Source organism: Gadus chalcogrammus, chromosome 6 (assembly GCF_026213295.1).
Source record: "Gadus chalcogrammus isolate NIFS_2021 chromosome 6, NIFS_Gcha_1.0, whole genome shotgun sequence".
Lineage (NCBI taxonomy): Eukaryota > Metazoa > Chordata > Actinopteri > Gadiformes > Gadidae > Gadus > Gadus chalcogrammus.
The window spans coordinates 25,564,240-25,591,255 of record NC_079417.1 but is presented as its reverse complement, the minus strand read 5'-3'; the positions used below and the strand labels follow the sequence as shown (position 1 = coordinate 25,591,255).

The 27,016-nt window shown below is 44.6% G+C and overlaps 2 protein-coding genes across 2 annotated transcripts in view; both read right to left on the bottom strand.

The window, feature by feature from the left end:
• LOC130383716 (phospholipid-transporting ATPase ID-like) overlaps positions 1–22,253 on the bottom strand; it is a 28,199-nt gene extending 5,946 nt beyond the window's left edge. Inside the window, 24 exon segments of the mRNA XM_056591464.1 lie at positions 42–125; positions 213–436; positions 1,918–2,101; positions 2,802–2,943; positions 3,030–3,135; positions 4,490–4,601; positions 5,488–5,652; positions 5,954–6,069; positions 6,227–6,301; positions 6,304–6,414; positions 7,696–7,861; positions 7,966–8,009; positions 8,735–8,943; positions 15,209–15,405; positions 16,258–16,346; positions 16,990–17,148; positions 17,508–17,590; positions 17,877–17,947; positions 18,122–18,194; positions 18,781–18,842; positions 19,583–19,681; positions 20,820–20,933; positions 21,127–21,185; positions 22,163–22,253. Of these exon segments, the coding sequence (XP_056447439.1) occupies positions 42–125; positions 213–436; positions 1,918–2,101; positions 2,802–2,943; positions 3,030–3,135; positions 4,490–4,601; positions 5,488–5,652; positions 5,954–6,069; positions 6,227–6,301; positions 6,304–6,414; positions 7,696–7,861; positions 7,966–8,009; positions 8,735–8,943; positions 15,209–15,405; positions 16,258–16,346; positions 16,990–17,148; positions 17,508–17,590; positions 17,877–17,947; positions 18,122–18,194; positions 18,781–18,842; positions 19,583–19,681; positions 20,820–20,933; positions 21,127–21,185; positions 22,163–22,205 (2,787 nt within the window). The 5' untranslated portion in view covers positions 22,206–22,253.
• Positions 22,254–26,212: 3,959 nt separating this feature from the next.
• The window catches only part of LOC130384915 (protein unc-13 homolog B-like), a 43,631-nt gene continuing 42,827 nt past the window's right edge, over positions 26,213–27,016 (bottom strand). The window contains exon 28 of the mRNA XM_056593315.1: positions 26,213–26,693. Coding sequence (XP_056449290.1) covers positions 26,411–26,693 — 283 coding nt within the window. The 3' untranslated portion in view covers positions 26,213–26,410. The remainder of the gene's footprint in view (positions 26,694–27,016) is intronic.

The window sequence follows — 27,016 nt, the reverse complement described above, 5'->3', positions numbered from 1 at the left end:
GATTTACATGGGGATTTCATGTCTTCTTGTCTGTCACATACCTGATCAAACAGACTTAAGCCCAGCACTGGCAGCGCTGTGTAGACCAGGTTATAGAGAGTGATGAACCACTCATCGTACACCGTCTGAGGAGAGGAGAACCGAGTATAGTAGTGCTATAGTACTACTATAGCGCGACTAAATATCACATATAGTTTATACTGGGGTCTCACCTGGGCTGAGAAGCCGCAGAAGAAGGCGAACCAGAAGTGGACGAAGGTGAAGGTGAAGTTCTTGTAGAAGAAGTAGCGCAGGAACTTGCACATGCGCAGGTAGGACCAGCGGCCGTGCACCAGCAGGAGGCGCTGCAGGAAGCGGAACTGGGCAAAGGAGTAGTCACTGGACGACACCGCCTGCATGCCCTCCTGACCGGAGATACCCACCCCGATGTGGGCCGCTTGGGTGGAGAGGAGGAGGTGGAGAGGAGGAGGTGGGAGGTGGAAGGTGGAGAGGAGGAGGTGGGAGGTGGAGAGGAGGAGGTGGGAGGTGGAGAGGAGGAGGTGGAAGGTGGAGAGGAGGAGAGGAGGAGGTGGAGGGTGGAGAGGAGGAGGTGGGAGGTGGAGAGGAGGAGGTGGGAGGTGGAGAGGAGGAGGTGGAAGGTGGAGAGGAGGAGGTGGGAGGTGGGAGGTGGAGAGGAGGAGGTGGGAGGTGGAGAGGAGGAGGTGGGAGGTGGAGAGGAGGAGGTGGAAGGTGGAGAGGAGGAGGTGGGAGGTGGAGAGGAGGAGGTGGGAGGTGGAGAGGAGGAGGTGGAAGGTGGAGAGGAGGAGGTGGGAGGTGGAGAGGAGGAGGTGGGAGGTGGAGAGGAGGAGGTGGGAGGTGCAGAGGAGGAGGTGGGAGGTGGAGGAGGAGGTGGGAGGTGGAGAGGAGGAGGTGGGAGGTGGAGAGGAGGAGGTGGGAGGTGGGAGGTGGAGAGGAGGGGGGAGGTGGAGAGGAGGGGGGAGGTGGAGAGGAGGGGAGTTGGAGAGGAGGTGGGAGGTGAGTTTGGGAGGGTGGGGAGGAGGAGGTGGGAGGTGGAGAGGAGGAGGTGGGAGGTGGAGAGGAGGAGGTGGGAGGTGGAGAGGAGGAGGTGGGAGGTGGAGAGGAGGAGGTGGGAGGTGGAGAGGAGGAGGTGGGAGGTGGGAGGTGCAGAGGAGGAGGTGGGAGGTGGAGAGGAGGAGGTGGGAGGTGGAGAGGAGGAGGTGGAAGGTGGAGAGGAGGAGGTGGGAGGTGGGAGGTGGAGAGGAGGAGGTGGGAGGTGCAGAGGAGGAGGTGGGAGGTGGAGAGGAGGAGGTGGAAGGTGCAGAGGAGGAGGTGGGAGGTGGAGAGGAGGAGGTGGAAGGTGGAGAGGAGGAGGTGGGAGGTGGAGAGGAGGAGGTGGGAGGTGCAGAGGAGGAGGTGGGAGGTGGAGAGGAGGAGGTGGGAGGTGGAGAGGAGGAGGTGGGAGGTGGAGAGGAGGAGGTGGGAGGTGGAGAGGAGGAGGTGGGAGGTGGGAGGTGGAGAGGAGGGGGGAGGTGGAGAGGAGGGGAGTTGGAGAGGAGGTGGGAGGTGAGTTTGGGAGGGTGGGGAGGAGGCAGAGAACAGGTGGAGAGGACGTAGGTGACAAGGTGGAGAGGTTGGAGGTGGGAGAGGAGGAGAGAAGTTTGAGAGGATCAGCGGAGGTGGGAGTTTGCAGAGGAAAAGGGTTTGACTACTTCTTACAAGAATTAAACTGTTCTAAGTACTGTTCATTACGCATCTGCTGTCATTTTTTCCCCAAAAATCGGTGTGTATATGCATGTATTTAAAACGTGGGAAAACCAGCAATAATGGCAATTGAAGGCTTTTACGCCTCTCTGGTCCATCTAAACCCACCCAATGCAGCGAGCCCCACCCGGGTTCATTCAGCCCCGCCCCAGGTACCTTTGATCATGCTGACATCGTTGGCTCCATCCCCTATCGCAAGGGTAACGGCCTTCTTGTATTTCTTCACCAGCTCGACCACCTGAGCCTTCTGCAGCGGCGTGACGCGGCAGCAAATCACCGCCTGGCACATGCACGCCGTCCACAGGAACTCCAGCTCCATGGCCTCCTCTAGAGCGTATGCCTGGGGTATTATGGGATGGACAGGGTTATAGACAGGACAATACAGGGTATTATGAGATGGACAGGACTATACATGGTATTATGCGATGAACAGGACTATACAGGGAATTATGGGATGGACAGGACTATACAAGATATTATGGGATGGACAGGACTATACAGGGTATTATGAGATGGACAGGAATTTACAGTCTATTATGGGATGGACAGGACTATAGACAGGACTATACAGGGTATTATGGGATGGGCAGGAATATACAAGGTATTATGGGATGGACAGGGTTATAAAGAGGACTATACAGGGTATTATGGAATGGAGAGGACTATACAGGGTATTATGGGATGGATTATAGACAGGACTATACAGGGTATTATCGGATGTACAGGAATATACAGGGTATTATGGGATGGACACGGTTATACACAGGACTATACAGGGTATTTTGGGATAGACAGAGATAGTGCTACTGTGGAACTAAAAAGGGTATTATGGGATAGATACTGCTCCTGTGAAACGACAGGGTATATGGGATGGATACTGCTCCTTGTGAAATAACAGTGTATATGGGATAGATACTGCTCCTGTGGATCTATACAGCCACCAGATTCATCTCGTCCTTTGTAAAAGGTCAACAAGAATGGAGTAAATCTTTATATAAGTAACTCTACCGCTACCACAATCTCTAGCCCTCTCCACGTACCAGACTGTTTCCATTGATCACCAGGCCATACTCTCCAGACACAACCTCATCCTTGAGTGCACTCCCCACTTTACCCAGAATCTTCTCTGGTAGAAAGACCATGCCTTCTGCCATATCTGGCTTCATAGTCCTCCACGCACTCCTGTGTGAACAGAACAAAATAAGGAGGCATTGGTCATCTAATGAAAATGTTAAAGATAGTGTCCTTTATCAAACCCTTCCTCTCACCTGAGTTGCTGTTTGACTTCTTCAGGTGTGTTTCCAGAAACGATGAACACATCGTTCATCTCCTCACGCAGCAGGTTGCAGGAGTAGCCAATGTTTTCTGCCGTCTCTGTCGCACACATCAGGTCACAAAACAATCAAAGACAACAAAATATTTCCACAGAGGGCCTGTGTTGTAGTACCATGGAGTGACTTTGATCTTGAGGTAGAAAAAAAGGTTACATGCCCCAGTGATATGGTTAACTGCTATGTAAGTGTTAGTGGTGGGGGATGGAGGTTAGTGGTGTTAGTGTTAGGGGTGGGGGGGAGGGATAATGTAGAGAGGGTTAGTGTAGAAAGTCTAGGGTTAATGTAGAGTCTAGGGTTAGTGTAGAGAGTCTAGGGTTAGTGTTAAGAGTCTAGGGTTAGTGTAGAGAGTCAAGGATTAGTAGAGAGTCTAGGGTTAGTGTGGAGTCTAGGGTTAATGTAGAGCATTGGTTCTCAAAGTGCGGCCTGTGGGCCAATGGATGCCCGCAGAAACATTCCTGGCGGCCCGCAGTGACATTCAGATGCAAGTTTAAAAAAATGATATATATTATTTTTAATCTATATATTTTTTAATTATTATATCAATATTAATTTCAACAAAAATAAATAAATATAAAGAGAAAAGTCGACTCTCTCTAGCTTTCAATTAAATCCTGTTACATTTGTTAGTTTTAATCCAACTTTACATTACTTTGAAAGAATGAACCTCAGTTTCATGATTTAGACCTCACTTGACCTCACTCCCAGAGGTCCACGGTGCAATGTTTTTTTTTCACCACTGGGATGCTGACGGCGTTTCCCGCCATTTTTTTTTTCCTTTGGCAGCCCTGAGTCAAATTCTGGGTTCCTAAATTGGCCCTCAGCTGTCAAATCTTTGTGAACCCCTGGTGTAGAGAGTCTTGGGTTAGTTTAGAGAGTCTAGGGTTAATGTAGAGATTCTAGGGTTAGTGTAGAGTCTGGGGTTAGTGTAGAGTCTAGGGTTAGTGTAGAGAGTCTAGGGTTAGTGTAGATTCTAGGGTTGGTGTAGAGAGGGTAGGGTTAGTTAAGAGAGTATAGGGTTAGTTCCCAGAGTCTAGGTTTAGTATAGAGAGTCTAGGGTTAGTGTAGAGATTCAAGGGTTAGTGTAGAGAGTCTACGGTAAGTGTAGACTGTCTACGGTTAGTGTAGAGAGTCTAGGGTTAGTGCAGAGAGTCTAGGGTTGATGTAGAGTCTAGGGTTAGTGTAGAGAGTCTAGGGTTAGTGCAGAGAGTCTAGGGTTAGTGCAGAGTCTAGGGTTGTTGTAGAGTCTAGGGTTAGTGCAGAGAGTCTAGGGTTAATGCAGAGAGTCTAGGGTTAGTGTAGAGAGTCTAGGGTTAGTGCAGAGAGTCTAGGGTTGTTGTAGAGTCTAGGGATAGTGCAGAGGGTCTAGGGTTAAGCGGTTAATGTAGAAGTGTTACCTTGCTTGTCTCCTGTCAAAACCCAAATCTTAATGTCCGCCTTTGCCAGCTGCTCAATGGTCTGGGGCACGCCATCTTGAAGCTTGTCTTCAATCGCCGTCGCCCCGAGTAACTACCCAAAACACTTAGTTAACCTTATTGATATTCATGCATTCACATCTTGACCTAAACAAATTGATTAACTGTGTATTACCTCAACATGGGAATTAATTGTGTATTACCTGAACTTGGGAAACATGATACATAATAACAATATAATAATAATTATTATTATTATAATAGTCACATGCTAGTTGATTTAAGGACATTCATGGGGGCCGTGGGCATACGTTCTAAACATACATTATGTCAGTCTTCAGTGACACATTTGAGCGATACGGCAGTTTATAATGGCAACATTATGTAGCGGCTAAACTCATTGTTGAGACCATGAACTGATGTAGTCAGTAAATTCGTAAATTCGTAAATTCCAAGGGATGTTGACGCTTAACTCAACCTACTGGCAGAAAGACATGTGCAGTATATTAGGAAGGCATTTAGTAAGTTCCCAGAAGCGTTTCATTGTTTTAGCTCGACTTGCATCTTCTGTTTTATCAATGTACAGCACTTTGAGATCTCTAAACTGAAAAGCCCTTTATCAATTCAATTATAATCAAAACCCTCATCTGAACTTTAGTATCAAGTAAATGGTAGACAGACTGCATTTAGAAAGCGCTTTTCTAACCAGTGGCCACTCAATGCGCTTTACAATATTGTCATTCACCCATTCCTACAAACATTCACACACCGACGGTGGTGTCAACCATTCGAGGCCACACCCAGCTCGTCAGGAGCTGTCAGGGTGAGGTGCCTTGCTCAGGGACATCTCAACACTCGCAGCTAAGAGGAGCCAGGCATCGAACCAGCAACCATCTGGGTACACCAGCCATTCGCTCTACCTCCTGAGGTAGAGCGCTACCTCCACATGCCGGCAGGTAATTCCCCGTGTAATGGCTCACCAAGAGGTCCGTCTCAATCTCCTCAAAGAGCTGGTCCAGCTGGGCCTCTCTATTCTCCAGCGCGGTGCTGGCCTTGTGGTGCTGCTGCTTCCAGCGGCTGAAGAAGTCCTCGTCCACGTCCTTGTAGGCCAACGCCAGCGTCCGCAGACCGTCCCCAGCAAACTCCTGTCAACCAAACGCATGGGGACGCTTCAGAAAGCATCTGTGTAGCCACTACCCATCTACCTAGAATTATAATATCTAATTAACTATAACTCTCAATATATCAATCAATCAATCCATATCCATCTACCTATATCAATCGACCTAGAATTATAGTATCCACTTGCTTAGATGTAGAGATAGATATTCTGTTAGTTATAGTTAAGTAAATACTATAGTATATATATATAATATTATCTATCTGTAATATCTATCGATCGACCGATAGATATTACAGCAGCTGTGATGTGCGCCCCAGGCTTACGTTGAGGTGCTCTGTGGTGACCTCCATCAGCTTTCTGCAGGAAGGGTTCAGTCTTTCAAAGATGACGGAGTCGGCTCCTTTGCAATACAGAGACACCTTCCCTTCGGGACTACGGACTGAAGCAGATAACCGCGGGAGAACACAAAACACACACACGCACACAGGCACACACAAACACATGCACACACATCTTTAAGCACTATTTCTTATGTTATCTTGTCGTTCAACACGTTACCGATGACACTGATAACTGCTGATTGATTGACACCTCACCGATGACAGACATCCTCTTGCGGACGTTGTCGAAGTCCAGGATGGCGAGAAGCTCGTAGCGCTGCTGCTCCCCATCTCCACGATGGTGATGCTCTCAGGCGTCCGCGAGCGGAACACAAAGCCAAAGCTCCTGGCGGCGGTGACCAGCGCTCCCTCGTCCGGAGACTGCGCCTGGTACGCCAGCTGGTCTGGAGGATCAACAATGTTACTTCCTGTGGCAGCCTGCATTAGAGTTTAACTTCCCCTCTTCCTCATCCTGAGCCAAGTGTGGAGTTAAAATCATGCCAGCTATGAGGTCGCCGAGGCAATTTTTTAAGAGATATTATTTATATAAAACTGTACAACTTTTGTATACAAAATCAGCGGTTGAGAACTTCTCTGACATGAGTAAATGCAGAGCCCCCCCCCACAAAAAAAAACTGAACTGCTGCAACTAAAGCCCTATGTTGCTTGTGCACCTCGCGCATACACGTTGCATCTCATCTCATCTAAATAACATTCTTGGTCAATTATTTGGGAAAGAGCAGCTGATACAGCGGTAATAAGTTGTACTTTTAAATCAATGCATCTGAAAACACTGTACAGCAAACACATATTTTCTTGACACAGACATCGTGTACATGCCCATAACCTTTAGGATTGATGAGTATTTGATTGTGAGAAAACATTGTTTTACCGCGAGTGAGTGTTAAAAAGAATGAATGAATGCGGGCACGCGTGTGTGTATGTGTAAAATAATAAATGAATGCGGGCGCGTGTGTGTTTGTCCATCTGTTTAGACACGCAAACTAATAACGTAACACATAATACAGTCCATGGCAATGTATATTAATGGGGGAGACATCATATTAGGAACACAAGTCGATAACGATAATGCATACAATACTGATAAGAAACGATGTTGATAATGTATTGCGTATATCATTAAATAGAACCACCATATCATATGTTATATCATACACGTTTTCTTTGCCGAAATTTATTTGAGGACTCAGTATTTCTGAAGTTGTTGAAGAAAACCTTATTCCATGTGTTAATTAGGCCATATTATTCTGCCATAAACTGAGCCATTTGAAGTTTGAAATTAATGTGCATCTGTCTCCTCGGAGACTGCAGACGCGCTGTCAAAATATCAACTCGTCAGATTCAAATGCGCTCATGGCTCTTAAAGGGGATGGGAGCTGGCACTCTCATTGGTTTATTGCACGTTACGCCCAAACTACACCTACGGGTAATTAGGCTACTTCAGACCAACCCTTTTTAGATATGCGCCGGGCGCAAGAGTCATTTTTTGCGCCGGTAAAATAGTGACATCGCCATAGAACCGCCCACAAAGCTACTTGCGCTTGACGCTTCTCACTTGCGTTTCAGACTGTTAAATTGGGCCCCATGTGTGTTGTTGGATCTCTGGACATTAAACTCAGTTTTTGGCTTTGTTAACAAAGATGATCTTATTTTTTCAAAAGTACCCTTGCTCTTCTCCTCAGCCATGACCGTGTGGCAGAGGGCCAGCAGCCTGAAAAAGCCATGGACCTCGGGGATCCCCAGCTTCACCGCCTCCACCAGAGAATGGTCGTAGAAGGAGAACTTGGGGTCGGCCAGGGGGTTGAAGGAGAAGTCCACCACCTCAGTGTTCTTGTAGGAAGAGATAGCAGGGCAACATGTCAATACATGAAATACATAAACATCCCAAGAATTTAGTTTGAACTCATCAAGCCGTGTATGAGCAGGGAACTCACCTCGGTAACATCCTGTCTCTGTCCCAAGTAGTCATACACATCACCTGCAGACACATACCAGGGTGGTGGATTAGTGTTAAAGTAAAATTAAAGTTATACTAACTATTAAGATGTGGGTTCTGACAGGAGTCAAAAACACTTCTACATTAACCCCTTAAGCCTAGTCAGTTTTTACCGTATCGACATTTATTAATTACTAGCTTTAGGTTTGTTTGCATTTGATCACCACTGTAACGAAAATGTGTAATGTCAATGAACTAGGCTCCCAGTTTAGACCGTGAGACCCCCTTTTGGTTTGTGTTTGTTGATCCTCTGATGTCTCTACCTACAATGTTAACATAGGAGTCATGAACACTGTAGATGATTGGTCAACGCTGCCAGTGTATCCTCAGATGAACGCACAACATTAATCCCAATCCTCTGCTGTCAAAAAGTGTAGACAATCAAAAATTTGTCATCATGCTGTCACGAGTGTTAACTCAAATGCAAAACTACAATGGTACTGAGGGAGCTTCATCAGTAGAAAAATAGTTTTGAACTGGGGGGACAAAAGACCAGTCATGTAAACACTGGGGGAGCAGTCACCAGTAGAAGACTACTGAACTGAGAAGCTGCCGCCAGTTGAGGACTAGTGCTGTGCTGAGGGGCGGGTTGAAGGCTGCCACAAGCAGAAGACTAGTTCTGCACTGAAGGGGGGGAGGGGGGGCTGCCACTAGTTGATGACTAGTACTGTACTGGGGGTCCGAGCTCTCCAGCTGCTCTCTCTCACCGTAGGTCTTTCCGTTGATGGTGCACTTGTTGAAGGTCATGATGTTCTGGGTGAGCGTTCCCGTCTTGTCGCTGAAGATGTACTTGATCTGGCCCAGCTCCTCGTTCAGTGTGGTGGTCCGGGCCTCGGCCGGCGTGTCGCTGCGGGCGTCGTACATCTTCCTGTCCCAGTCGATGTAGAAGCTGTTCCCAAGCCGGATGATCTCCACACTGCCAGCAGATCACAGAACCCATCACCGCTCTATCCACCACTGGTGTACTTCACTGCTCTACCTCTTCTTCACTGTTTCACAACATGTTGTGTCGTTTTTATTTATTGAGTTTTGAGGAGTTATTTTTGTGGTGGGAATTCCGTCAACCCAAGTCAAACACAATCCATGTAAACTCAGTAGAATAAAGATTCATCTGAGCTTTTAACAATTATGGTCATATAGTTGGGCAATAACGGTACAGTAACATACAAACAATGATACAAACATAACAATCATCCATAAAACAAACAAACAATGATCCAAGGCCTAAGATTGGAGTTCCCCTTGCGTCTCTCAAGGAGCTCCGCAAGGGGAAGTCCCCTGTATTGGAAGCAACCCGCGTCGCTCAAAGAGGCCTGCAAGCCAAGTCCCCTGCATGAGAAATCAACCCCAAGTCCGATGTTTTTGCTAAAACACAGACTTCTTATACACTTCTGTCAGGATTCTGAGTGCCGCTTTGTCCCCCAATAGAACGAAAGCATTTGTTAACCAGATGGTAATCTATCGATTGATCCTCTTTAAGATGTCATAAAAGGGTTTTTTGGCCGTGCACTATCAGTTGGATCCCTGGCCTGTCCCTTCTTCCCCCAGGGGGGGTTAGGAAAACAGCCTTCAAACAGCCTTCACGAAAACAGGTACATTCCTATAAATACAGAGACATATTTTTGTTAAATGTATTATTAAATGTATATATATTATTGTTTTGGAACTTATTATAGATGCCAGGATCAGACAAATTCAGCCTGATTAGGGCACACATTTTCGTCACAGACAATCGTTTAGTGTCTCCAGTAATTCTGAACGTCGGGACATGGGACATGTCATTAAAGCTTGCGATTTGGCGTCTGGTACGCCCTCGACAACACAATGAAAAAGTTGTTTGCATTTTTCTGCCTAGTTCGACAACTCCTATGAAGCGGTCCTTGACGTTGACCAATAGGATGACAGAGTGCTCTCTGGTGCACATATCGAAACAGGGAGAAGACAAAGAGGGATGCTGTCGAATAGAACAATGAAACCAAGGTACGGCTTGTTGAGCACTGGCTAATAACACAATAATTACCTCCAGTTCCCTTCGAAGGACAGAGAGCAAACACTGTCCTCTTCTTGAGACCCAGGAATTGGTCCACAATCTATTTTTCTTTCTTGTTTGACCTACCACCAGAAAAGTCTGGAAATTGGACTTTGCTACTACTACTAGAATTGCTTCATAATAGGTGAAATTGCCCTCAATAACGTTTTAAAGCCCATGATGAAAGGTTGTAACAATGTGTTACAACTAGACCCCTGGGTGAAGGCTTCATGTTTGCCTTGCTAGCCATCCCTATGAGCACCTTTAAGAACACCCAGACGTACAGACACCCATGCTGGAAGTTACTGTATAGTGCAACTGCATAGCATTGACCTTGTGAGCGCACTCATTGGAAACACAACCCCTTAAAATTCCAATTAAGGGTACTTCACATTATCATGAAATACAGTATGTTTTCTGTGAAATCGCATTGTTAAGGTCTATGTCTAGACCTTAACACAGCCTAGTGGGGAATTGACTCCTTCGTGTTATTGTATATCCTTTTCTGGACTTAGTAGTTTAAAATGATCCTCAGGAGGACCCCCCATCCATCACTTTATTTACATATTTTTGGAGAAAATTTAAATGGGGAAAGTGTGTGCTGCCGTTAAGAGTTTAAAACATTCTGGTTGACCATCTTTCAATACATCACATTATTATTTTAAGCCAATCCCGGCATATATATGTCCTGCATGTGGGTGTGGCTCTCGAAGAGTAGGGCGGCGTCTCTGACATTTTCCTGTGTCCCTGAGCTGTATTTACTGCGTACTTTACAGCTAAATGTAAAAGTCAAACTGTGACATCACTTTTCCACCCGTTCCCGTGGGTAGAGATAGGACTATACTTAAAAAAAAGTGACTTTTGGATTCTGCCAGGAGGAGTGTTATGGGTTCGCTATGTGTTTAATGTGCTCACTGGAAGCACGGCCAAGACATTTATGGTGGACGGGCGCTCGGTGGTCAGGCACGACAGTCACAAGAAAAGGGTACATACAGCGCGACATATTCAGATTGCTTCCCACCCTGACCATAGAGGGATCTCTATCTGTGATACGTCTCAGAGTTTCTTCCTTCTGGGTTCGGGGAGTTTTTCCTTTAAGTCCGTAATAGGGCTGTGTGTGTTAGTTGTACACAGGGACAGGATGGACATCTTGCTTTGGGCAAATGCCAGGAGGGCCGGCCAAAATAAATTAAAATAGAATGACACTTGTACAAGAAATTGCGTGGTGCAGCCACTTTTGTGTGTTTGTGAGTTTTGGAACATCGACTTGATTACTCTTAGATGTTTCTTTCCTTCTTTCACTAGCTCATTTTGGTTGGGCAAAGTTTTGCTCCTTGTATCTAGTTGATATAATGGTGGTGGGTATGGAACCTCAATGTGAGGCTGTGCTGTGAACAGAGTTTAGAGTGGCAGTACTGGGACTTTTTTCTGCATAGCGCTCTGATGAAAAGTGAAATGCCTGTCCGGCCAATCAGGACAGCATGCACGCAGATGGCACTAGGGACGGGGGGGATATGACCCCCTCAGATTCATAGTGACCCCCCCACTGTCCCTACAAAAGGCGACAAACATTGCTGGTAAAACGCAGGCTTCCTCCTCTTGAAATGTCACTGGAACATGTCTTACAAACTGCATATGCTGATCTTTCTCCGAGACAGTGAAATACTTCCACACAACCGACATTTTCACAAAAACATTTTTTTAAACAAACCACGTGCGCATGGGCGGCAGATTTTTCTGTCGTATCACTCCGCAAGCAGCCTCAGTTGCTAAGCGACGTCAACGTCTTTGGCGAGTATTTCTAAGCTGATAAATAAAAAACAAATAAATAGTAAAAAGACATACTGTGGCATCCCGCCCCTTGAACCTCGGCCCGGGCGGGTCCGAGGTGCGGTAGTCGACGGCATATACCGCCGCCACCCACTGACTGGCGACAGAGAGCACCCCTTCTCTCTCCCCAATCAGCGTGATTGGGGGACACCTGCCGGGAGGAGCGGAGGCTATCTTAAAAGGGCCACGAGGACAGACAGAAGGCACCGGGAGCGCAGGAGAGTAAGGAAGCCCACGGGGCGACAACGAACTAGAGGCTCACGGAGACCCTAAGTCATATGCATGTGGACCCTGTATACCCCGGTTTATTATAATAAATGCAGATTACGGCTTGAAACCTTGACTACACGTGTCATTCGTACCTGGAACCCTCAAGCACCGGGTTACCACAATACCGTGGTAGTTATTTTTTTGGCCATAGTTTCCATATGCTAAAGACGTGTCTAGTTCCGTCATGCAGGCTGTGTTCAGTAAAATAAATAGCGATCGGTTTTCGGCGCATTAAGGCCTATTTGCCTAAGCCCACGTTGAAATAAATTTGACGTTGATGTTGATAGCGGGTTGTTGAAATAAATAGATTGATTTCATACAATTCATAAAAGCCTCTCCCTGTGTCATTGTGTGTGCGTGTATACGAGGTGCGTGTCTGCATGCGTGCGTGCATGCGGGGTTAGGGTTTGTTTCCCTGGCACGAAGGGGGAATAAATAACAACATCAACAACAACAACAACAACAACAAAATAAAAACATCGGCATAGGCTATCGGCCAAATTGTTATTTTAAACATCTGTATCGGTATCGGCCCAGAATTTCACAATCGGTGCATCCCTAATTCAAACATTTAAATAGCTGGAAAACTCAGTCCTTACTCCCATTACAAATGATGCAACAGTTCGCAAATATCCTGAACTGAAAGAGGAGAGAGAGTTGAGAGTCCAACTGGCCATGTTTAAAAACAAGTACAAGGTCAACACAACTGCAGATGCTGGGCATGCGTTGAAAGGAATGCCTCCTGAAGTCCTTGGCTGTTTGATCAGGTAGAGACACTAGTGAGATTGTTGATGGTGGTGGCCCCTATCATGCGCCGAGGCAGAGCGCAGTTTTAGTGGGTTACGCAGATTGAAGACACATGGTTGCGATCAACCATGATGCAAAAAAGACTCAATGGCATTGCTGTGTGCCATGTTCACCAAGAGAGGCTGGTCTCTGGGTCCTTCAGTGAGTCTGCTAAGACCGTCAATCTGTTTGGCTTTTTGTTCATTCATGTAAATATGTTGTTGTTTACACTTCTGAGTGTATGTTTAAATAAAACATATTTTGCATAAGGCATGAAGTTTCTGTGGGTGATTGGCATTCCAGAATGAATGGTTTCTGTAGATGAAAGTATCCAGGATCAGTTAACTGCACAAAAACCAGGCAAACCGAAAAAATAAAACTTAAAAATCCCATGGCATGAAAATCTCACTTTATGAGGTTAATATGAGTTCCCCTAGCCTGCCTATCATCCCCCACTGGCTAAAACTTGCGTTTGGTGTAAAAAGAGCACTAGGTATCCTGCTCGCCTTTGAAAAAAAAGAAGCTCAGGCGCGCTGATTTGGAATTTGACCCCATATGTCATCATAAGGGGCAAAGTTACCTCCCCTTTCTCTGCCTTGCCAGCCTAGAGAATTTGGCCCGCCAATGAGCCGATGAGCTACGACTGTGTGAGCGCCACATGTGTGTGTGTGTGTGTGTGTGATTACACACACACTGTAACGCAAGTGTTGTACACTTCTTTGTTATTTGGATAACCGTTCTTCTGTTGGTATTATGGCGCATAACACGTCGGTTCTTTGACATCTCTGGTATTTCCACAACGAGAATGTAGTTGGGGTTATGTCAGCCATGGTTGAGGAGGAATTTGGGGAAAGGAACTTTGGCTTTGACTCCCTGAAGTACATGAACTGCGACATGGAGGTGAAAGGGATTATTGCAAGCCGGCAGTGGGCCGCCGGCAGCGGGCAGCGGGCAGCGGGCAGCGGGCAGCGGGCAGCGGGCAGCGGGCAGCGGGCAGCGCGCGGTTCAGCCTACTTCAGATTGATGTGGAAGTGGGAGAACCAGCCGTCGGAGAACCCGACACAGTCGTTTGTGATTGTCTGGAGGCGCTCACAGCTTTGGCCGTGATAATATGTATTATCTGATATAGATAAGTGATCGACCGATATATCAGTTGGCCGATATAATCAGGCCGATATAATCAGTTCAATAAATGTTCACTTTTTTTAAATGGAGACATTGTAACATTTGTTATCATCATTGTGTCATTTTTATGATGTAAATTGAGGGAGGCTTAGCCTGGAAATCCAGATCCACATCTAGAAAGCTGTAGGGTCCTGGCAAAAAAAATAATGAAAATGGCCCAACTCGAGGGGCGGCACCAAGCATGCATTTGAAAATATCGCTGGATAAAACACATTGGATAACACTACGACCAATCAGAAGAAAACAAGGGGTGACGTATCCAGACCAGTGGAGCTAACCAATCGATTGACTCTTGCCGTATCAGGTCGGTAAAACAGCAATGCTTTTGGCCCGCCTATATTGATATGTTGATGTGACTACTTCAGATTGAGGTGGATGTGGAAGAACCAGAGACGTCGGAGAACCCGACACAGTTGTTCATTCAGAATATCGTCTGGAGGCGCACACAGCTTTTGGCCGTGATATTATATATTACATGATATTATTTAGATATAGAGCTCCAGGTCTCCCGCGGGAGCACCCGGAGTGTTCTAGAATATTTACAGAACACGGCCAAAGGCTGTGTGCGCCCGGCCATTGTGATACATCCACTGTAAACAGAGCGCATGCTACCGTGGCCGCAAGCTGCTCAGGGCCACACCCCCAACCTCCTCCTTGACCCGCCTCTCTCTTCCTTAGTTGCATTAAAGCAACCGACACCGAAACGGCACGTTTGGGGAAAGCTCAGTGTTCAACTGGCTGTAATTCTGCAGCACGGCTGAATTTTGGGAACGTCTTCAAAAACTGTGTTAGGGGCCCACTTATATCTATATTAAAGCATCCATGAAGTAGCATGCCATGGGACCTTTACAAAGAACAGTAGGTGTGCTTGCAGTAGCAACTACACTAATAACTTGACACATCATATAAAGCATGTGCCTCAAAATAAATAATTGTATTAAATTGGAATTGGGCCAGTCAATCCATTTAATGCGAGGGCCGAATAATTGTCCAAGTCACTGGTTGTATAGTGGGCCAGTACATTTTGGGCTTGCGTGCGCAGGGACCCACAGTGAGCATTATGTGACCCATTCTTACTGACCTGACGTAGAGCGAGATGGGGACCACCGTGTTGAGGATGATGACGTACGACCAGAAGGTGAGGAAGGCTGACAAAGAGGCGCCCCCCGAGTCGTCCTCTCTGGGCAGGAAGATGTTGAACTGGTATCCTTTGTTGATCTCCCACAGATAGTTCCCCACCGCCAGGATGGCACACATGAGGGCCAGGACGCCAAAGATCTGGAGGCATGGGAACCCAGTCAGGATGTAGAGGTATAGAGCTGTATGTCTAGACCTTAACACAGCCTAGTGGGGAATTTACTCCTTCACAACGTCTAGTGTACGTCTCTAGACCTTTACACAGTCGGTCAAGACCATTACACAGTCTATTGGGGGATTGACTCCTTTACAGTCTAGAGGGGGATTGACTCCTTTACGCTCTAGTGGGGGATTTACTCCTTTACCCTAGTGGGGGATTGACTCCTTTACAGTCTAGATTTACGGTCTGGTGGGGAATTGACTCCTTCACAAAGTCTAGTGTACGTCTAGACCTTTACACAGTCGGTTAAGACCTTTACACAGTCTAGTGGGGGATTGACTCCTTTACAGTCTAGAGGGGGATTGACTCCTTTACAGTCTAGAGGAGGATTGACTAATTTACAGTCTAGAGGGGAATTTACTCCTTTACAGTCTAGAGGGGGATTGACTCCTTTACAGTCTAGTGGAGGATTGACTACTTTACAGTCTATAGACTCTGAACAGAAAGGGTCCCAGGTTGGATCCCCACCTGAGCAAGACGACTAATACTACCTGTTTCTGCTCTCTTTGCCTTATTAAAGATTTCATTTTCATAAATTATAGAATGTTTACTAATCGAATACAAAATGCCATTATTTTATACTCCAATCTGTAATATCATCCAAGGCTTTATCAATATATGCATCAATATATCATAACCAATTTTGTGATAATAGTGATAACAGATAAACTTTCATCTAATGTGCGTCAATAAATCAATATCATATATATATATATATATATAATATAGAACTATGTTACAGATAAATATCAGAACGAAAGCAAACGGCTCACACAGAGAACGAGGACATTCATCAGACGGTCGATACTGGTCCTCTTAAAGCTGTTCTTCCCACAGTTCTGCATCAGCTTGGTGTCTGGACCTGAAAGGGGAAAGGAGAGCAGAGGAAAGAAGAAAAGGAGGAAGGGAAAAATGTTTTCTCATCAGAACCGCTTCTCCGGTTGAAACCTGTGGTTTGGGTCCTTCTGAATGACAAACAAGCTGCTATCAGCCATTTTAGCTAGCCCCACTTAGTTTGATTAGATTGCGTTTTGTTTGAGCGTCATTGTTCTCTTGCATTGGATCAATAGCACTGGCCAGTATTCAAATAAATACATCAGAACCATGAGAATCAATAATTATAATAATCAGTAATTTTAATGTGTTGGTTGACTCAAAGTTGGTTGAGGAAAAAATAGCTGATTATAAAAACGTGATCTTGTTATCCTATTATATCGGAAAAATAAAAAAATAAATGTGCATTCCTTCATCAAGAAACCCATCAATTTAAACCCATTTTTTAATTATCTCCGCAGCAAAATAGGATAAATAGAACATTCATACAATATAAATATATAATAAATAGATCTAGGAAATATTATATACAATATATTTATAAAGGATCCCTATTATCTGAAAATGTCGTAGTCAGCTAGACTTCTGGGGCTCCGGACAGGACACATAACACATAAACAACAGACTTGTGAACATCCGTTCTATCCATCTACAGCACCCAGAGCAGTTACCTCCAAACAGGACCAGGCCATAGCACCAGTGGGTGTTCCTCAGGGTGCAGCCCCGCAGAAGGACCTTCCCGTTGTCCAGGGAGAACTTGTGGTCGCCGAACAGCAGCGTACCGGTAAAGTGGTCCAAACGGTTGTTGGGGGGCTCGCAACACACCTCCCCTTTAAGAGAGAGAGAGAGAGTGTGAGAGTGAGAGACGGAGTGAGAGTGAGAGTGAGAGGGAAAGAGAGGGAGAGAGAAGACGGGAGGGGGAGAGAGAAGATGAAGACGAGAGAGAGAAGAAGAAGACGAGAGCGAGACGAGAGCGAGAGAGAGCGAGAGCGAGAGAGTTATTATTAAGGGAGTTAAAGGCAATAACACTCTATATTTAGGATGCATCTCCTTGTAGGACACTTGACATAAGGGTACATTTTGTAGGACTACTATGAAACCAGTGAAACACAGCGTGTGCTTGCGTGTGTGCGTTGATGTGTGTGTTTGTGTGTGAGTACGTGCGTGAGTGCATGCATGCGAGTGTTACCATTGAAGCCAGCCAGCCTGCTGATGTCATCCCCCAGGGCACCAGTCACTGTCAGAGCCTGTCTCACCTTAAGGTTTGTCTCCCTGGGAGAGGAGGAAACATCCCAATTGAACTAGAACTGATAGAACGACCCAATGACCTCAGTGTGCAGAGTCAAATCCAACACTGAACAGAAAACAGACAATAGTCACCAACTAGATTAAACAAAAAGAGAAAACAGACACAAACTACATTAAATACCAAAGAGAAAACAGACACAAACTACATTTAACACCTAAGAGAAAACAGGCACAGACTACATTAAACCGTGAACAGACACAAACTACATTAGACCCTGAACAGACACAGCCACTATAGACCCACACTGACCCGTCCAGCTCGGCGGTCTCGATGTAGACCAGGTTGAGAGGTTCACTGCTGGAGAGCAGGAGAAGATCGGCCTGAAAGGACAACAAACAGCCGGTCACTTTACCAAAGTGTCCTAACTTAACTCATTCAATAACTTAATAACTAACTCATAAATAACAAAACATGATCAAGCCTGACTGACTCCTAATCAGAAGTTTGTTTAATATCTATAACATTATAATAAATGTAAATATGCATCCACTGACCGTAATGAACTGGTTGCTCTCCAGCTTGATGATGTCGCCCACCTTGACGTCCATCCATCGCTCGCTGCACAACCTGTGGAACAAGGAGACAAGAGACACAAAAGGAGTCAAGGAGACACATTAGGTGACTTCGTTTAACTGTAACGTATTGGACATGGGTTTAGTGGGGTGGGACATAAAGCATAACGCCCCGTGCCCACTACCTCCGTCAGTTGTCCGTTGCCCATTGACTTTGAATGGGGACGGTCGCGCAATGCATTGTGGATCCGTCAGTGACTGGAGCGTTCGCCACCGTCAAAAAGTTGAAAAATGTTCAACTTTTTCGGCAGCGACGGATCCGTCATCCAATCAGATCGCGTATGCAAATTTAAGCACTGTGACGCGACTCGGGCTCTGACGATACTGGAAAGTGGGAAAGCGGGTAATCTTGCCTCGCAACAAGCAGGAAGAAGCGGGAAGAACCCGGCGAACCGATTTGATTGGCTGACGGATGCATCTGCAAAGACTACTCCCCCATCCGTCAGCCACGCCTTCTGACGTCCGTTGACTGACGGTGCAGTGGGCACGAGGCGTAAGCCATGCATGTTATGCACGCACGCGCACACGCGCACGTGCACGCACACGCACACGCACACACACAAATAGGTGAATTAACTTACTTTCCATCGATGAGCACCTCGACTTTACGGTTGTTGACTCGGTTGTCACTCCGGTGGCGATTCTAGAACCCAACATATATCGTATGTTAATACTACACATTATTTACATAACAACACTTACACTAGACATTATATACATAACATCATTTATTCTACACATTATATACATAAAATCATTAATACTACACATTAAATAAATTATTTACATTAATACTACACATTATATACATAACATCAGTACTAGACATAATAAACAAAACGTCATTATTACTACACATTATATTCAGAACAACATTAATACTACACATGATATATATTATTTACATTATTACTACACATTATCTAAATAATTTACACACTCCACATTCTATACATTAATACCACACATTATATGCTCAACATAATTAATACTACACATTACATAAATCATTTACATAAATACTTGGGTTAGGGATAGGGTTAATCCTACATTATATACATTATATTCATTAATGCTAGCTAGAAATGTAAAACATTACATACACAAACACATTTCACATTGTATACACATACATACTGAAAGTACATCTAAGTGTATATATACTTAAAGTACATTCTTAATGTTTGCGTAGATCCAAGGCCGGCAGAAGGGGAGTGTACATGTATCTGCATAATGACGTGGATCTCCACACATTGAGCATATGTGCTAACACAGAAGGGTAACTTGTGTTACACTGTGTAACTTGGCCTTTAGGATACACTACATAAATAAACTTTATTTAAATAAATACTTCATATTATATACACAGTCTACACATCTTACGATGTCATCAGTGGCGTCTTTGGCTGCGGTGACAGCAAGCACCAGGACCAGCGGCACGACGGTGGTGAACCAGGACAGGGAGGAGATCTGAGGGATCACCTACACACACACACACACACATTAAACTACACCGCCATAATGAACCAGGAGACACACACAGAAACACACACAGAAACACAACAAACTACACAACGCTGGTGAACCAGGACAGGGAGGAGATCAGAGGGATCACCTACACACGCACTCACATTAAACTACACAGCCATAATAACACACACACACACACACACACACACACACACACACACACACACACACACACACACACACACACACACACACACACACACACACACACACACACACACACACACACACACACACACAAACTACACATCGCTGGTGAACCAGGACAGGGAGAAGATCTGAGGGATCACCTACACACAAACGCACACATACATATTAAACCACACAACCATAGTGAACCAGGAGACACACACACACACACACAAATATTAAACTACACAACCATAGTGAACCAGGAGACACACACACAACAAACTATACAACCATAGTGAAACAGGACACACACTCACACATATTAAGCTACACAACCATATGGAACCAGGAAAGCACCACGAGAGGGAGGAGATCTTTGGGATCATCAAGACAAACACACAAATAAATTGTCCATATTTGGCATATTGGGGCGAGGCTTGAATAGCGCGTGCATGCGTGCGTGCGTGCGTGCGTGCGTGCGTGCGTGCGTGCGTGGTTGTGTGCGTGTGCGTGTGTTCCAGCTTGTGCCCCAGTGTTCAGACATTAGTGTTCTTAGTATCTGCTCTAATTGCTTGCAACCTCTGACTGATTAACTTACCCTGTTCTACACATCCTGCTTCCACCCACTGCCCGCTTCACACGCAAAAACACATTTTGCGCAACTTTCCTTAAATTCCTCTGACTTCCTTAAACTTGGGGGCATGTACACATCCGTTGCACATCGAGTGTTCAGCCCAGTTTGCTTTGCCTTATTGAGTGGAACTGATCCAACAAAATCAACATAATATTGTTTATAATGACACAAATAATGAATTTATGACCCTGATCTTCCTCTATATACAACAAGGAAGCCACGTGTCTGTGACTCTGCGTACAGCTGTGTCAGCGTTATTGACTCCCAGACAGAGGAAAGAGATACACCACTAGATGTTGTGGTGCGGGTGTTTTGGGGTGGTACCTGAAGCAGCAGAAGGAACAGGAAGTAGACGTTCGCGATCCTTTGGAACTGCTCAAAGAGGTTGAGTGGCAGGAAGGTGAAGAAGTTGTATTTCGAGGTCTTAATGCCGTTGGTCTGAGGGCCAGGGAGCAACCATGTTAACACCATTCCACTTGTAGGAACCTTTTAGTTTGCGTGCGTGTGTGGGTGTGTGTGTGTGCATGTGATTTAGAGTTCAACTTAACAGCTTATTTACAATGAAAGAGACAAACCACATACAGCACACATGCAGTCACACAAAACCGTAGTGATACAGACTGATGCTCACCGCATACGTGAAGGACAGGTTGTACTCTCGGTCATTAGCACGAAGTTTTCTCTCAAACTCTGGTTGGTCAAAACACAGATGTCAGAGGTCAACACAAAGCCATCCATGAGACAAGTTTTTATGTTTAACGGAACAGTTTGCTGATTCAACAGATGAAGCCTATCGTTGGGGTATTGGAAAGCGTCTTAAATTACTGCAGCTTAAGTTTCCAATATATTTTTTGTATTTCTTCTTTATTAAGGTCACATATAATATTAGCTTTTTAATAACTTTTGCAAGGTGTGACAAACTGCCAGTGTTTGGCCATTTTTATGGCATCTTTTTTCCTTCCAACAAAATCGAATTACATAGATTGAATTCGAAAGATAAGATTTCCGTTTTGGCATATTTGGCTACAACTCTGGCCATGATATGAACTGACACCCAGTTATGCAACATTCATAATGCTGCAAATGCAAAATGCTTTGGGCCATATGCTCAATCACCATTGTCTAACCGAATTTGGTGATAGATTGTGACTTATATTTACATGAAAATCTTTGAGAATGCTACTTTAAACTAGGTTATTTAAAGGTATATCCCACCAACCCAAATTAAGGCTCAATGTGTTAGATCTGTGAACTTCTCCTTTATGTCACGGTTGTAGACGGTTTGGCCCCTAGCCCTTTGTTCACCCAAGATGATCGCCACCTTTGTTGCAGTCACCTCCTAGTGCACCCAAGATGGCTGCTTCCTGACCTGTGCTGCCCTGCCCATCTCCACACCTGAATCAGATGACCCTCCTTATTCCCCGTCATATACTGCCAGATTGTCTAGTGTATATCGCCTAACCTACCAGCAATATTCATCCTGATTGACCCTGCCTGCCTGATCTACCCGTCTGCCTGGTTTGTTACCTCTGTCTGTGATTGGACATTGACTTGAAGAATTTGGACAATTGCCTTCTGCCTCGGAATTCATACAGTAAGGTTCTGTGAATTTTGAGTAGTTAAGACTTTAACAATCACATTGCACATCAAACAGACTAATGGCTTACCCGTCTCTCTGTTCCTCTTCCAGGTCATACCGAAGAACGACATTTTGTCCTCTGGCCTCACTCACCGCTCATCATATCTGTGAAATATAATATTTGATATATTTTTAATTCTCTCTCTCTCTCTCTCTCTCTCTCTCTCTCTCTCTCTCTCTCTCTCTCTCTCTCTCTCTCTCTCTCTCTCTCTCTCTCTCTTCTCTCTCTCTCTCTCTCTCTCTCTCTCTCTCTCTCTCTCTCTCTCTCTCTCTCTCTCTCTCTCTCTCTCTCTCTCAAGTGCAAGGAAGAAGGAATGCCATCAATGAAAGAAAGGAAACAGTCCTGATACAAAAAGACACATAGTATACCAGTATTATGTATACAAAGTCACTTGCACTGCAGCGTGTCCAAAAACAGCTGGAGAACAGCTGGAGAACTGCACCCTAAATAGCTGTGATACAAGCAGTGACCGAGTATGTTGATTCAGTGACCTATGATGTATTTTTCCCTCATAAAACCAAGCTTGCACCTCTCCCCTTACTCAGACTAATATTCTGTTCAGCATCATTTCCTGCCTCCACTAATACCTTTCCATTGGACACAAATAATCCTAACACCACTGCCTAACCCTAACTAGCCTCCACACTAAACCACTGTCTAACCTCCACTCCCTAATCCTAACTGGAACCAGCCTCCACACTAGACCACTGTCTAACTCCCACTCCCTAAACCCACCTCCCATTTCACCATCCAGGAACAAAGCAGTAAAGTAACTCCTTATAATAATGTTACACTTCGATATTTAACCATTATTTGCAGCAGAGCGAAAAACATAACAGTGCGCTTGAATGTTTTATCTGTTCGGGTTGCATAAAAGGCTGTGTGTGCGTGCATGCGTGCTTGCGTGTGTGCGTGCGTGTGTGTGTTGCAGGTTAAAAAAAAGTTTTTGAAAACTGTTGTTTTAACAAGGAGACCTACATAGAATCAAATATATAAACCCAAGTAGTATACTAGTAGTATTCAGGAAGTCACAAATATAAATTAATATACATTCAGCACACTCTCTTTATCTCTTTACTTTATAAGATTGACAGCAGTATTATTTAATATCTATACGCGTATCCTTTTGTAATTTTGTGTGACCAGTACGCAACAAATCATCCATTTCTTCACAATGACCCAGAGCAGCAGCATTCCCCGTATTGTGCTTATCTTATCACACCTTCTATTGTTAGCCTCTACCAATGTAGGCCTGCATTTGACCTTTCACACTATGTTGGGGTTAGTTATTCTAGGTTGGGATTAGTAACTCTGTGTTTGGGTAAATTACTCTATGTTGGGGTATGTTACTCTATGTTGGTGTAAGATATGCTCTTTGGTTACTCTATGTTGGGGTTAATTACTCTATGTTGGTGGAGCTACTCTATGTTATGGCAAGATACTTGATATATTAGTTGCTCTCGGTATGAGATAGGGGTTGGCTATTTCACTTCTGTGTTATGCCTGGGAATGAGGAACTTGAGTTTCAACATCTTTGGATTAGGCAACCTAACTCCAACATGTACCGTAATATACGTTTTTTTATTTTTACATAAAATATTTTACTTTAAAATAAGAATCGTGAGGTTTGGTGACACTGTGACACTGAAATCACACTGAAATCTTTGCATGTGTTCTCAAGACCCTTTGGAGTTATGTGGTAAATTGTCACGATTGACATGGAAAATCAGGCAGTCATTTCTCCATTGTCCCTTCATAACAGACCATGCCAGACCGAACACTCTAGCGCTCCCGAACAATCAAACGCTGAATTATTCACCTGATCTCTCGGGTCACAGAGCCAGAGTCAGTGGTCTCCTCCGCTCTGTTGACTAGATAACACCCTGAAATGATTATAAGGGTAACCCTAACCCTGACATTAGGGTTGATCTTTTATGTTGGCTGTTCCTCAAATAAACCAGACCCTCTCACCTCCTAAACATCTAGTCCTCCTCATCCTCTCACCCTAACCATGGTCATAACCCTATATGCTGAGATCATTACCATCAGGCCTTTATTCTCTCACCCTAACCCCGGTCCTAACACAATACCCTCTTCCTACTTTCCTAATCTACAATATTCTAACCTTCTAATCCCCTAGCCCTCACCTGCTACCTTCTAACCACCTAGTCTCTATTCCTCAACCAAGTACCCAATAGCCATGATCCTCACCCCCTACCTCACAAGAATAACTATTGAACACCATATGGAACACTTTGTGAAAGCAAACATTTGAACAGTTTATGAAAGATCATTACGATGAAACATCAGTCCACATCTGGGCAACAGTGTTACTTTATGTAGTAGCCTAGTACTATACTATTGTTTGTTGAGATTATTTAAAATAAGTATGAGTGGCTGTGCTGAAAATGCTCTTTAAAGTTGTCTGTAATTTTTTATCTGTATTTCTCCGCATTCCGAGAATCATCACTCGATGTCGTGCCTTTACTCACTATAGATGACGTTTTCTCGATTGGTCAATCTTAATTGATAGAATTCATACTCAAAGTGAATTCATAGTGTGGCTCATTGAAACCAGGCGTGCAACTCGGTCGCTTCTGCGACGTGGTGTTTCACCTTCTATCAAATACCTAGTGAAACGAACCAGAAGTTCTCAGAGATTCTTAGATGCACAATGAACGTGAGGAGGAGAAAGCTTCCTGTCTCGGCGCCTTCCTCATATTCCGCTACAATGTGATACATACACCCGATCAGTCACTTTTCCATTCTTCATCCACTGTTTCGACAACCTTTATCTATATCCCCCTCCATACCCGACCCAAGGTCAAGAGACAATGCGCTTACCGTTAGCCCAGCGGTGCAGAAGGAGCTGAGTCGAGTTTTGGTTTAAACTTTTAATATTTGTGATGTTTCGTTCGTTCCGTCACACTCCTCCTTCTTCCTCGGGCCGACCACCCCCTTTCCTTCCTTCCGCCCTCCTCCGACAATGCACCGCTAAAATAATCAGTCTAGATAGTTTGTATTCCAGTTATTTAATCCATGAAACACATTTGGAGGTATTGCTATGACGGAAAACGGTACAGGTTAACTTAAGGATAGTAGAGACTCTGAATCACTGCAGCAGACAGATGGATACACCATCGTTGTTCTTGTTCTCAGGTAGGCTACTGTCCAGAGATAGGTGAGAATACTGCAGTCCCCGTTTAGGTGCCTTCGTTTTTACTTGTTGGCTACGTGAGGTTATCGGTTTGTTTATTGAGTGAATAATATAAATAAATCCAGCTACTGCAGAAATGCAAGAAATTATTTAGTTTAGGATTATGAACATTGCATTGTTAGTAATATTACCAGTAGAGTTTGTAAACAAAACAAAAAGTTAGATCTCACATTATTTAAGTCCCTATGCATCAGGATTCAGAGATACACAGAACAAGGCATAGGATGCACCATTTCACAAAAAATTAGAAATCCCAAACGGATACGGACTCAAGATTAACAAAGGGATATATTAATGTTAAATATTTTTGTGTGAGTATATTGAACACATTTTCAAAAGGGTTAGGATTAAATCAGAAAGATTGACCCAAACCCATCTATACAACAGACAGACCCTAACCCCACATCACAGAACCACAGTAAACATATTTGAACATTGATGGATACTTTCATTATTTGGCACATCATCAACATGAGATAATATATAACGTAAGCTATAACACACTTTCACATTGGTTAGATTAACCATCACAACAATATGCTGTGATAGCATTGTCATTGTTTGTGAACGTTAAAGGTTTTGTTTGATATGCATCCACAAAGTTACATTATAATATTTGGAACCATTTCCAACCAACTGGCACTGAAAAACATGGGCAAATCTATACTCTATCCTAAACACAACACATTACACCCTATCAACTTGACTGAACTGCTCAATAAGGAACGTAAATAAGTATATTATTATTATTATTATTATTATTATTATTATTATGTATAATATATTATTATATAATAAATTATTATTATTATATTATTATTATTATTATTATTATTATTATTATTATTATTATTGTAAATTGTACTTATCTTATGTTACCAAATTTTATCCTTTTGTTCTTATTGCACCGTGGGTCAGAGATAAACGCAATTTCGATTCCTCTGTATGTCTGGCACATATTTTGAAATTGACAATAAAGTTTACTTTGACAGACACCCGCTGTCAAAGGCAGCCACCAGAACCGCGGTGAGGCGTTTCCACTCATCCTAAACACACAATCAGCGGCCTTCCTCCACGGGACGCGTGTCAGACTTGAGCTTAACAAACTCCTTGGCCACGTCATCGGCGGGCCGCTGGGACAGGATGCGGACCACCGTGAGGCCCGTCTCGTCCATGTGGATACGCGGCCCCAGGGGGCACCAGAACACGGCCGTCTTGCGTCCGGCCAGGTCCCGCAGCTGGACCACGGCTGTGCCGACCAGGCGGTCCGCCCGGCCGAAGCAGTAGTCCCTCACCGCCAGCTGCAGCTCGTAGCAGTCGGGGGACTCCTTCCCCAGGAGGCTTTGAGGACGGTAGAGAGGTTCATATTAGGAGCGGCCATTTTGCTTTTCAGTTGAACTAAAAACCGGAATTTTCAACAGGAATAAGTGACCAAATTAATACTAAATAAAGAAATCAATGTCAAAGAAGTGAACCAATATATCTACATGTATTTTTTCTATCCTTGTGATGAGACGTTAACAGAGGTCCTCCCTGTGCTCACTATCAGAGTTGTAGGGGTGCAAATCCATGTCTTGGCCCAAATCACAAACTGTCTCTTTCACTCAAATGGCTCCTAATCATACCCTGGTCTCCAGTTCAACAGCATCATTCCTCACCTCTAC